Genomic DNA, 13054 nt, shown 5'->3' on the forward strand with positions numbered 1-13054 from the left:
GCAGAGTGGTTTACATTATTTCTTTTTTTCAGCAACCCTGTTTAGTAGATACTACAGATATTATCTATTTTACAGAAGAAAAAAATTAGGGTTATAGAGAGTAATTAATTTGTCAAAAGTCATATATCTATAAAATAGCTAAAGTATAACTAAAAAACCAGGTCTTTTAACTCTGAGTCCAGTGGTCTTTCTACTACATCTTTCTGTGAAGTTTTTCCCCATCCTATTCACATGCTAAGCTCAGTACAATTAGTATGCTTAACAGTATGCAATCAGTATCTATACAATTTTATTTTCTCTGCTTCCCACTATATTACAAAATAGTCATGTAAATAATACTGGGTTTTTAATAATAGAAAGAGCCATCTAAACAAGTCTCAAGTTAGTAGAAAACAGCACAATGTGGGAAGTAGAGAAAGTTAGGAAAGAACCTCAGAATGGAGAGGAAAAACCAGAACAATCTAATTGAAGAGAAAAAGGTTAACATATTGTCACCATTTTCTCAGCGTTTATTTTTTGCTAAGAGAATGAAACCATTATTAAATTTTGTTATGATAATTTCCCTATTTTGAATTTCTAGGTAAAGGAAATTTCTTTTGCCTCTTTTGTTTGATTCATTTTTGGGAAATCTGTTATCAAGTATTTTTAATATAAAAATGTTGACAGAAATGATATAAATCAAGAGAATTCAATGCATTCTAATTGCTTTTTTTATTCCCATTGTCTTTAAGTACAGTACATCAGAAATCTCAGCTTTGTTATCAGCCTCGGAAAGAGTTTTGCTCAGACATTTTTAGTACTTGTTTTAGTTCACCTTGATGATCTTCTTTTATTTACGTTTCCATAGTAGAATTTCCTATATATATCATTTAATCCCCCAACTTAACATCACAGGTACAGTACATCTCATAAGATAGTCAAATTTAATAAACAAGTGAAGAATTTTATATTTTCTTTATATTAAGGTTCTTTCATATGTTCTTAAATCGTATGGTGTTTGGGAATATTATTAATATGAAAAAGAATACTTTTGATTCTATTATTACATTAATTGGGGGGGTGAAACAGTGCTTTGTGCACCAGCTAGGCTATAAAATATTAGTTAATTGTGAAAAGTATTACAATGGATATGCTGCTATGGACTTTATATCTAGATGATCTTTTCCCCCCCTTCACTTGTAATCCTCTCTTAAATACTTTGCATGTAAGTCACATTTTTTTTATAGCAAACTTTACTTAACACAGTATACTGTTGCTTACCCTTATGTTGCTTTTCTTAGAATAGTAAAACATTTTAGTTACATACTTAGCTCAAGGTTTTTGAATGTGGGAAATTTAGTGTCGGTATTTGTAGTACAGTAAAAATATTATCTATGTTGTATGTAAACTGAGAAATATATTTAACTATTTCTGTTTGCATTAGGAACATCTGATATTATAGTCCAAAAATGCACCTTAGCAGTCATTTCATAATGGTAGTATGCAATTTTATTTTCTGGTGACTTTATAATATTGACTTTTCAAGACTTAAGTGTATATATGTTGTTATAGTAGCTAGAATAAGGAGATGACAGTGTTGAAGGGATCTTTGAAGTCATTCAGTTGAGATAATTGTTACTTAGAATTTTGGGAGGGGGAACCATAATTCTCACCTACAGATAGAATTAAATCATATAAGAATTTTTTTTAAACATGCCCCAGTTCTACATATAGCTACAATTCCACCTTAATTTCAGCCTGACAAAATTTTGGGGCTATTTGTTATTGTTTTTTAACATCTTTTCCCATTGCTAGGTAGAAAATGTAGAATTATGACCCCTACCCTAATCCTCCCACCCTTTTAACTCTTTATGGATTCTCCTGTTTGAATCTGTCTCTGACCCCATTAGTAAAGTATGACTATTTAATTTAGAATTCAGAGAAAAAAACTTTAAAGTCAATGCACATTGGAATTTATGGCTTCATTTTTGGTTTCTGAAACACATGGATAGCCCATTTCAACAGCACACTAAAATATGAAAATATACGTGTATTTCATATGTCAAATCATCACCAGATTATTGGGGTTTTTTTTTCAAAGCTAACTTATCTACTTTGATCCAAGAAACTGATATATTTTTCCCCTACATACACAGGATATAATCCCTGTTCATTACTACTTAATACCTGCACCAACAAAGACAAAGAATGGCAGTAAAGACAAAGAAAAGGATTCAGAAAAAGAAAAGGACATCAAGGAAGAGTTTGCTGAAGCATTGAGAGATCTTAAAATACAGTGGATGACAAAGTATGTTAACTTTTGTTTTTAATGTTGTTTTAAAAGCTTTATATAAAATGGAATTTGCTAGAAAATTAATGATGATTTGGGCACATATTTATTTTAATAGCTTATTTTTCTAGTATTTACCTTTTTACCATTGTAATATCAAGCAGAGGTGTCTTAATATATTTCTAACCTGTTGCTTTGCCTAAGTATCTTGTAAATATTTGTCTAGGAACTACATTTCTAAATGACCCATTATTTTCCTATCATGATCACCTTCTAAATCAGAAAAGCTTCCATGTTAAACATCTCTTTTTAAAGGAAATGAAATAAAGACTCTCTTCTGTTTGCAGGTTGGATACTAATGATATTTATAATGAATTGAGAGAAACCTTCCCTAATCACCTTCCTTTGTATGTTGCACGACTTCATCAACTGGATTCTGAAAAGGTTATGAGTTATTTATCCTGTAGATGAGTCTCGTGTTTGAAATTGAGATTGATTCTTACTTCTGTGATCTGAGTATCTTTAGCCTGGGAGGAGCAATGAATGAGTGGAGATGGCACTTGTCTGGTGGTAGCACTTGGTAACAGATTAGATACTATTTTCTGTTATCTACATTAATGGACTATTTGAGGGTAATCATGAGTTGAACTTGTAATTTTAAAATGCTTGACTTTTTAAAATGCTTGAATTTTGTTCTAAAAATACTTAAATTGGACCAAATCTCACAGGTGTTTATAGCAGATAGGGATGTGCTTAATATCTAAGACTAAATTACATATAACCAACTAAAATTTTGCAGGTTTAGAGGAGATGAAGAAGGTGATTTTATGGAGGAATCCATTAGATTTACAAAAGAAGAAAACGGGTGTATGAGATTAGCACAGGAGTCACACAGATATTAATAACTACTGCTTTATTTCTCTTTTTAAGAAAGAGTTGGCAAGAAAATTAATCTCACTATTAGTTATTCTAAATAGCCTGTTTGAATAGCATAGAATAATTTCAAATTTTCATCTTCAATTCCTTAGGTGTAAAATGAGGGAATAGAATAGCTGACCTGCAAGATTTCTTCAAGCTCTATATCCAGTGATTACATTTTATGAGCATGATTATTTTACTAATACTTCCATAATTCCTTTCAGTCTCACTGCCTCCTCAGAAAAACATTATTAGTGTGTTTTGTTTATAAGATAAAGATACCTTTTTTTGGATATATGAGTAATGATTTCACTTGCTTCCCCTAGCCAACTAGTATGTTATTCACTCCCTTCCTAGTCCTACTACCAGCTACCGTATGGAAACATGTCAAAGGAAGAATTAACTTTAGTGATAAATGCATCTGAAAGCTTTTAATATTTGAGCCACGTTTTTTAGAGGCAAAAGCCTACGGAAATGATTTGAGTGCTATTAGAGCACAACCTCCAGGTTCTATCTATATGTGGACACACGTGGTCTGATTTTTGTGTGTTGCATCTCTTAAGTGGTTAAGACATCAGAAATGAAGCATCTAGATGTAAATAAACATGTTTCAGTGTACAGATACATGAAATTTTACCTCTAAATTCCTTATTTTTCCTTTTCCCCCAATTTAGGAACGAATGAAAAGACTTAATGAAATTGTTGAAGCTGCAAATGCTGTTCTCGCTCACATAGACCAAACAGCTCTAGCAGTTTATATTGCAATGAAGACTGATCCCAGGCCTGATGCTGCTACTATAAAAAAGTACCTGACCAGTAAATACTCTTTCTTGCATCTCATTTTTAATCACTTAAAATAGGATTTAATACTTTTTTAAGAATATAGAAAATTTAAAAAAAATAGTATTTGATTTTGCTACTTCTGCATTCTCAGTCTTTGAGGATTTAGTGCCATAAACCATTTGTGATACAAGAAAAATGATAACATAGAAATGGATTTATGATTTTTATTATCTGATCTACCAATTGATATCATGTGTATGTGGAAGTATATTGAAACATAAATATACTTTCAAGTACATTAGCATGAAGAAAGAGCTATGGAATATCATTCAAGCACTAATAGTCCCTTTGGGGTTTCATTAGCCTGCTTATCCAGAAGATTTAAAATTTGTTCCATACCTGGATGGTTACATTAGCTAAACTGAATTAGTAAAGCATTATCTTGCTTGGAGAATTCATTCTAAAAATACATGACAATTTTAGCATAATCTTCCCTTCCACAAATTCCCAGAGTAATATCCATCTTCTGCTAAAAGTTTTCCAATGTTAGGAAATCACTTCCCTGCTGAAGCAGTTCATTCTACTTTGAGAACATAGATAAGGTTTTTTCTTTGTTTTAAGCCCCAGTTCTTTCACTATCATAGCCACCTTTGTGCATGTGCTCTAGTTAGTCAGTATTCTTAAAAATGTAGAATTTGAAATTTACATGGCCAAAGAATAAAAAGGAACACTGGACTATTTGGATTTAAATAATAGGTATTAGGTTCTTCTCAAGGAGGGGAAAACTGGCTACTTAGTAATTGTATGACTTGGAGCAAGTTACTTAATCTCTCTGGGTTTTAATTTCCTCATCTGTAACATGAGGTTGATTGGACTAAGTGACATGAGGTTCTTTCCAGCTCTGAGTCTGTGATAATTTTGTTTCACTTCAGTTTTCATGTAAGTTGGGGGGACGGAGAGGAGAATAGAGATAATTGGTTGGTTTTCAGCAGCTTTTTCAATTAAATGCTTTCTCCAGTTGCTTATATTTTTTAATAATGAACCATGTGCCAAAACCCATGTGTGGTAACATATATGAAATTATTGAAAAGTACCAGCTTTTCTTGCTGTGACAGGGTCAAATTGCTAGTTAAATAACACTGAAATGAAGTTTTAATTTGAGTCTATAGATTATGTGATCATGGAAACTAATTATTTACCTGAGTTGTTTTAAAGGATTGCATAGAACACATAGCAACATTATAGTATTTAATGTTCCTCCTCCCTGCCCTTATCTTCTTTATATGTGGTTATGATAAAAATAGTTGAGTAGATAAGAAAATCCTAGAGCCATGTTTTTACTGAACAGTTAATTAGCTATTTCCACGTGCTACTTTTTGAATTATGTCTCACTCAGCCAAGTATAAGGATACCTTAACTTACATAATATGTAGTAGTCAGTCAGTAAACATTTATTAAGCGCCTGCTATTTTCCGGGCACTGTGCTAAGCCCTAGAGATACACATATGAAAAAGAAAGACTATCCCTGGAGGTTACAGTCTAATGGAGTAAGACACTCCACAAAAGGAATCTGAAAAGGTGGGCAGGGAGAGAGAAAAAGAAAGGTTCCTGATATTAGGGCATCTGTTAGGGTAGATAAGTCAGAAGAATCCCAGAGTAGTGTAGCCAGGTGGGAAATAAGGAGATTTCATGGCTTCTACCCTCTAATCAAAGGAGAGAGTGATGATCAAATGTGAGAACCATTAAGGTTCCTGGTGAATGGTGGATCAGTTAGTATATAATAGCTCACTTGGTTTTAATCTAATAATACATATTTTGTGCGTAATAAATTATGTACATGCAGAAAATAGCTTCATCTTAGATTTAGACATTTAGGAAATTTCACCGTCAGGGTTTTTTTCTCCTCTGATTTGCAGTGACATGGACAAGCAAAAATCTACATTATTAGATGCTATTTGTCGAAAAGGATGTGCATTGGCTGACCAACTTCTTCAGTTGCAAGCTCAAGATGGGGCTATTTCATCAAATGACATAGAAGGAAAGGAGGAAGATCGAGAGAGCTGTTTAGATTCCCTGACAGAAACTTTCTGGGAAACCACAAAATGGACTGACCCTTTTGACACTAAGGTAGCTTTTCTTGGGGTGTAGTTTTTTTTTTTGGTGAGGCAATTGGGATTAAGTGACTTGCCCAGGGTCACACAGCTAGTAAGTGTCAAGTGTTTGAGGTCACATTTGAACTCAGGTCCTACTGACTCCAGTGCTGGTGCTCTATCCACTGTGCTACCTAGCTGCCCCTAAGGGATAGTTTTTTTGTTTGGTTGGTTTTTGTTTTGGTTTTTGGTGAGGTAATTGGGGTTAAGTGACTTGCCTAGGGTCACACAGCTAGTAAGCGTTAAGTGTCTGAGGCTGGATTTGAACTCAGGTCCTCCTGACTCCAGGGCTGGTGTTCTATCCACTGTGCCACCTAGCTGCCCCACTAAGGTAGCTTTTCAGTATTTTGCATTTTGGTTTTCATTTCATTGTTCAGTACTTCATTACTTCTGCCTAACCCCCAAAGTGTATTTTCCTAACTATCTACTGCATGGCTGAACTAGCACCAGAAGCTAAAGTGGGCTATGTGTTAAGATATTGGAAATAGGGCTTTAAGTCCTCATCTTGAAAAGATTGTGCATTCTCTTTAGAAAAGTTTTCTGGTACTCCTCCAGTTATGGGAGTGGAAATTCTTTAATCACATGAACCTTAAAAAAACACTTTGAATATTTATAGTTTTTTAGCATAAGTAAATATCAGTACATTCAGAAACTATAGAAAGTTTTGGGAATTATAATAATTAGCTTTCCCTTTTATAAAATTCAGATTGCCAAGTATAAGAATTTTCATCCTTAAAAATTGGCTACATTTCTATCAAAATGATGATTCTTTTCCCCACTTGTTTTTAATAATGTAGCTTCTAAACATCTCCAAAATATATCATCTTGGGAGATATTTGAATGGATTTGATGCTTGTGACACTCTTCAGAATCTAATTACATTTCCTAATTTCTGACTTCTAATTTATTTCCCATATTATCCCAGTGTTTGTTTTAAAGGCATACTAGAATTGAATTTCTTAATTCAGGTCAACCTACCCAGACAAAACTCATTTTGTTGCAAAAATTGTCTGAAAAGCAACTTGAATTTTTAGTGGAATTTTTTTTTTACTCTTTTTTTAATAAGGGGAGCATAAGGCTATTGCAAAATTGGTTTTTAAAAAAATGAAGTTTGGAATTGACAAAAACTCTAGTTCCCATTTAGAAAGATATTCCACCTTTATTAAGGAGAATAAGAATTTGGTGAAGAGAGAGAAAGAGGCCTAGATACCTACATCTATCTCTCTCAGGGAGCCTGCATTTTAGCTCCACTCTCCACGAGAGTCCTGACAAAAAAAGAGTAAGAAAGCCAGCCTCCTGTGAAACTGGGAACGTCCCATCCACACGCACACACATCTTTAAGCTAATTGGCTGGTAGCTTTGATAGACAGTACCCTCGAGCAAACGCCACTTCCTGACACCAAGGAACTGACCACATGGCTTGCCCTCAGAGGTCTTCTCCTCATGGTAGAGCTTTCCTACAGTACCTCTCCAGCAGGTGGCGTCACTCCAGTTACACCATTATATATATGTATGTACATACATATGTGTATATGATATTTGTGTGTGTGTGTGTATGGATAGATAGATAGATAAATAACTTGTATACAACAAATACATATGCCCCTTCAGGAATTTGGTTATCTTGTTTTTATCATATCGTTTTTTATATGTGGAAACTAATGAGTTATGATTTGCTGTTTCTTCTGTCCTTTTAACTAGCAGGTCAATTTGAAATACTGAAAATTAGACACAAGAGGTACATTAATTATAGATATTTGATTTTTTTTTTTTAGATTATGAATTCATAGGCTTGTAGTAAAGGTTGTCTTTCAAGAAGAATCATTTCACTGGGTAAGGTGGTACATTCCTAGAATCCCTGCAGCTCAGGCAGGTAGATTGCTAGAGCTTGAGAATTCTGAGCTAGAGTGGGCTAAGCTAATTAAATGTCCTTACCACGTCTAGCACCAATATGGTGTTGCCTCAGGAGCAGAGGGGCCACCAACCAGGTGGGAAATGGAGCAGATCAAAACTCCTATACTAATCAATAATGGCCTATGATTGGCTTTTGCATTTCCAACATGGAAAAAATAGGAAGACTGAGTCTCAAAAAATATGGGTGGGTGGGTAGGTGGGTAGATATGGATTTTTCTTTTAATAAAATATTCTAATATAAATGATGTATTATGATTCTATATTTTGAGGTTCGGAATTTTTTAAAATTTTAAATGCGGGGGCAGCTAGGTGGCACAGTAGATAGAGTACTGGCCCTGGAGTCAGGAGGACCTGAGTTCAAATCCAGCCTCAGACACTTGACACTAGCTGTGTGACCCTGGGCAAGTCACTTAACCCCAATTGCCTCACCAAAAAAACAAAAATAAATAAAAATTTTAAATGTACCAGCTACATTGTACAATAATTTTTAATAATTGTAGTGTCACAGATGCTTAAATTTTAATTTATGTTGCATGTTGACCTATTGTAGGTTTTGACATTTGCATATAAACATGCATTGGTAAATAAAATGTATGGGAGAGGCCTCAAATTTGCAACCAAACTTGTGGAAGAAAAGCCAACTAAAGAAAATTGGAAAAATTGTATCCAAGTAAGTAATCACAGAAAAAAATTTTAATATTCTCATAAGCATGTGATCATTAGGAAAGATAGCTAAAATCTTTGTTGAAATAATGATTGTTTTCTATGAATTAAAATTTCTACACTATATTTGAACAACCTGTCATAAAACCATTATGTTACAAGTGAAATATGGTGGTATAAAAATCTAATTCATTATAAATAAGAGAATATCCTTTTCAAATTTAAAAAGGCCTTTTAAAAAAATCAGTTTCCAAGGAAAACTTTATTTTCACTTTGCTATTAGAAAGTCATTGACTTTATTTGTAATTTTAACATAGGGACTAGTGTTTTGTTATTTATTAGAAATAAAATGCTTTTCAGTCATTATTATGTAGCAAATTTTTTAAAATGGTATTAACTGAAAAATATTTAAACTTTAAAGATTCATACTTTATATTAGTTCTTCTTTTGCACAAAGTATATAAAATGGTTTTCTGAGCATATTGTTAATTGAATATGAGAGTATTGTGAATACATTAATACTTACAGAAAGGATTTAGGTCTCGCTTTAATTCTGTAGTATGAATAGTGATCCATATCCACAAATAATGTGAATGGGGCAGTACAGTGAAATTTCAATCAAGCATAACATGATGAGGATACAGTCTGAAGTTTTTAAAGTTCTATATAACAAAAGACAGTGTATATTAACAGATATCTTTAAAAGTTAGATAAATAGAATTTCCACTAACTATATAATTGTATAATATAAATTTTTTTAAAAGAAAAAAATGAGAATACATTAGTCCTCTCTTCATAGAGCTATTATTCTCTCCCCCTTTTAAGAACTGTATAAGCAGTCCTTAATAAGAAAAATTTTATGTTAACCTGCATTTCAGTGTATTAAAGAACTGAGTAAAGACACTGTATAAAAGTGATTAGTAATTATAGCTTTACATAAAAATTATGCCCATTTATATGTTAAAGTATCTAGGCATCATAAATTATAATAACAGAAATTTAGAAGACTGGTTTTAAGTGCAGAATAGATTTGGGAAGTACCTGCCACTTTGGAATTAGGTATTTTCATATCAATAAGAACATAGGAAGGGAAATGCCATTAATTTGCTATATTTGGCAAACTAGTGGTCTACCCATTATACTATTCCATAATCTAACAAGGACTTCTTCAGGCAATTTATGGTGATGCATAGTTGCTGTTTACCTTCATGACCTTGTCTTTAGAAGTAATACTGGTACTTCTTTTTTTTTCTTTTAAAGAAATAGGTTTATATTGATGTCTTCTGTTTTTACATCATCATAGCTATCCCTAGCATCCTTCCCCCTTCCAAAGCCATCCTATGTAAACAAGTAGTATTTTTTTAAAACAAAGGGGGGGGGGGGAGAAATCAGCACAGTTGATCAGTACATTGAAAATCAAAAAGATTTATAATGTCTGTGTGACCCTTCTACCTCCCCAGAAGGGTGCGTTAGAATTATCTTTTCCTGTCTCTTCATTTGAGATCTTTGTAATTTTGTTAATTTCACTTTTGATTTTTTTGTGTGTGTGAGATTATTTCCATTTATATTCATGTAGATATTTTTCCATGCTTCTTTGTATTCAACACATACATTTCTTACAGCACAGTAATAGTCTATTTACATTCATGTACCACAATTTGTTTAGCTATTCCCCGATAGATGGGCCTCTACTTTATATTTTTTTTTTTTAGTGAGGCAATTGGGGTTAAGTGACTTGCCCAGGGTCACACAGCTAGTAAGTGTTAAGTGTCTGAGGCCGGATTTGAACCCAGGTACTCCTGACTCCAGGGCCGGTGCTCTATCCACTGCGCCACCTAGCTGCCCCCTCTACTTTATTTCTAATTCTTTGCTGTCACAAAAGGTTGCTGCTATAATGGTTTTTAGTATACATGGGATTTTCTTCTTATCAGTGGCTTTCTCAAGATTGTTATAATAAAGATTTGGTTCAAAAGGTGCAGAGATTTTAGTAACTTAATTTCTTAGTTCCAAATTGCTTTCCAAAATTGATATACATTTTGTAGCACATGTCACAGTTTTACCAACAATGTATCACTGTGCTTATCTTTCCACAGACTCTCCAACATTAACTATTGCCATTTTTATCATTTTTGCCCATTTGCAGGATGTGAGATGAAACCTCCAGTCCATTTTTATTTGCATTTCCTTATTAGTGAAAGAATGCAGCATTTTTTCATGTGTTAGCAAATACTTTGGAATTCTTTTGAGAAGTGATTGTTCATATTCTTTGACCACTTACTTATTCAGGAATGGCTATTAGTACTTCTTTTTTAATTACTAATAAGTACTTAATTGTTTGAAATTTTCATCTTTTGGTTGATTTCTGATTTTTTTCCCCAGTAAGTAGAAAAGGAGCTAAGAAAAGATAGGAAAGCAGAATAGAAATTGGAGGTAGAACCTTGAGACTATAGAAAAGTAATGTCATAGTTGTATAAACCAAAATAAGAATATAAGGGGATAGCTATATAAACCAGAGAGAACAGAGTTGATAAATGAGTATGGTATATTCTTGAGATCTTTAGATGCACACTAGCCTGTGTTAAATGAATCCCCCATTTTTATAAGTTTAGTATAGCAAAACCCCACATATTAGCTTGCTATTATGAGCGGATGGCCAACGTGACTAAGGAAGGGAAGAGAGAGAGAAAGAAACTAACTCATCTTTATCCTTGGATCACACATTATATAGCTCTCATCACTCTCCTTTGGTTCTAGAATTGGCCTAGTCCTACTGCTGTATCACACTTAACCTCATTGATCAGTCTTTACCAAAGTTTCAAAAAACTCCTTTTTAGTTCATCCAAGACAAGTCCAAAGTTTTTCCAAAAGAAATTTTTACTTCAAAACTAGTCAGGGACCTAAGCACTCAAATGTGTTTTAAGCCATAATAAAAAATTATTTCCTTTTACTTTCATCTGCTAATATAAATATGATTTTCTGTATTATGGATTATTTCTCATCGTAAAATGTTTAATGAAGAATTGAATGATAATTAGGTGATTTAAAGTATCTCTTTTTCTATTTTAACAATATATTTATGTTTCATTTTAGCTGATGAAGTTACTTGGATGGACCCATTGTGCATCTTTTACTGAAAACTGGCTCCCCATCATGTATCCTCCTGATTATTGTGTATTCTGAAATATCAACTAAGACTTGAAATTTTAAAAAAAGAAAAAATGTTTTATAGTGACCAGATATACAACAAATTTGTGACATTTTTATTCTGATGCATGTTCATCCACTATTAAAATGATGTGTATTTATCAGAAAATTCACTGGTGTGTGGCTTAATACATGTAAACTCAGACCCCTGACATCAAGAAGTTTTCTTCGTGCATCACATTGCTGGCAATGGGATGTGTTTTTACTGCCAGCACCAAGGATTTTCAGTTGGGTTGCAACTTATTGCATGCATATTAGGTTTTTAACTGTTACTTTGAACTGCAAACCTGTAAAATTTCTATTTTTATTTTTTAAATGGACAGGGTTTTAAAATGCTTGACTTTAATTTTTTCAATTGTATGAAGGCCTTAATAATAAGCTACAATGGGTGTAGCTAAAATTATTTATTAGACTAAAGTAATGGAACCTCATTTCATTTTTTGTTGTTGGCAAACGTTTACATTTCAATTAAGGATTCAAATGAAAAACTGTCACAACTAGTGTGTGTCATTTAATGGAGCATATCTCCTCCTATAAATCTTCATCTTGGACTTATTTCAGGCAAATCATTTTTAAAAATATCTACGTGAAGTTCAGAGTATCAGGATGAACTGATACATGTATAAGTGCCAGACTGCTAATTCTTTATCAGGTATTGTAAAGCTATACATATGGTATGTTTATTAAAGTTGAAATAATGTAAAACACTTGAGAATAAATGTGCAAAATTGAAGATCAAAGTACACCATATGCACTCTGATACCTTAAGGAAATTTTTTTATAATTAATAAAAGTGAATATTGAAGCTACTTCAAGTTGGTCTTAATTTTTCATAAATAAAATCTTGAAAAGCTGATAGCACTTAGCAAAAAATATATATTAAATCCTATGGGAAAATTTTATTAGTGCAGTGTTTTATGTTGAAATGTTCTTTGTTAGGATTGAAATACTGAAATCCTGTCTATGACACCTGTCAACCATGTTCTCATGAAAAAAATCACAATGTTTCTTCTGAGTCTCCATTTCCTTACCTGTAAAATGAGAGGTTTGGACTAAATGACCTTCAAGTCCCCTTCTAACTCTAAATCTGTAATATTATAATCATATTTTCAATTCCAAACCTTTTTAATTTTCTCTTTTCTCTCAAAGTAAT

At 32.9% G+C, this 13054-nt stretch overlaps 1 protein-coding gene across 3 annotated transcripts in view; it reads left to right on the forward strand.

Annotated features, from left to right (window-relative positions):
- The window catches only part of TPP2 (tripeptidyl peptidase 2), an 84471-nt gene extending 71760 nt beyond the window's left edge, over positions 1-12711 (forward strand). For 2 of the 3 annotated variants that reach the window (XM_043994780.1, XM_043994781.1), the window contains 6 exons: positions 2136-2287; positions 2617-2713; positions 3862-3992; positions 5887-6097; positions 8585-8704; positions 11788-12711. In XM_043994780.1, the coding sequence (XP_043850715.1) occupies positions 2136-2287; positions 2617-2713; positions 3862-3992; positions 5887-6097; positions 8585-8704; positions 11788-11877 (801 nt within the window). In that variant the 3' untranslated portion in view covers positions 11878-12711. Of the gene's footprint in view, positions 1-2135; positions 2288-2616; positions 2714-3861; positions 4004-5886; positions 6098-8584; positions 8705-11787 lie in introns of those variants that run through there. The other variant, XM_043994782.1, reaches the window with a different exon arrangement.
- The last annotated feature ends 343 nt before the right edge of the window (positions 12712-13054 follow it).

The sequence above is a fragment of the Dromiciops gliroides genome, chromosome 3 (assembly GCF_019393635.1).
Source record: "Dromiciops gliroides isolate mDroGli1 chromosome 3, mDroGli1.pri, whole genome shotgun sequence".
Classification (NCBI taxonomy): Eukaryota; Metazoa; Chordata; class Mammalia; order Microbiotheria; family Microbiotheriidae; genus Dromiciops; species Dromiciops gliroides.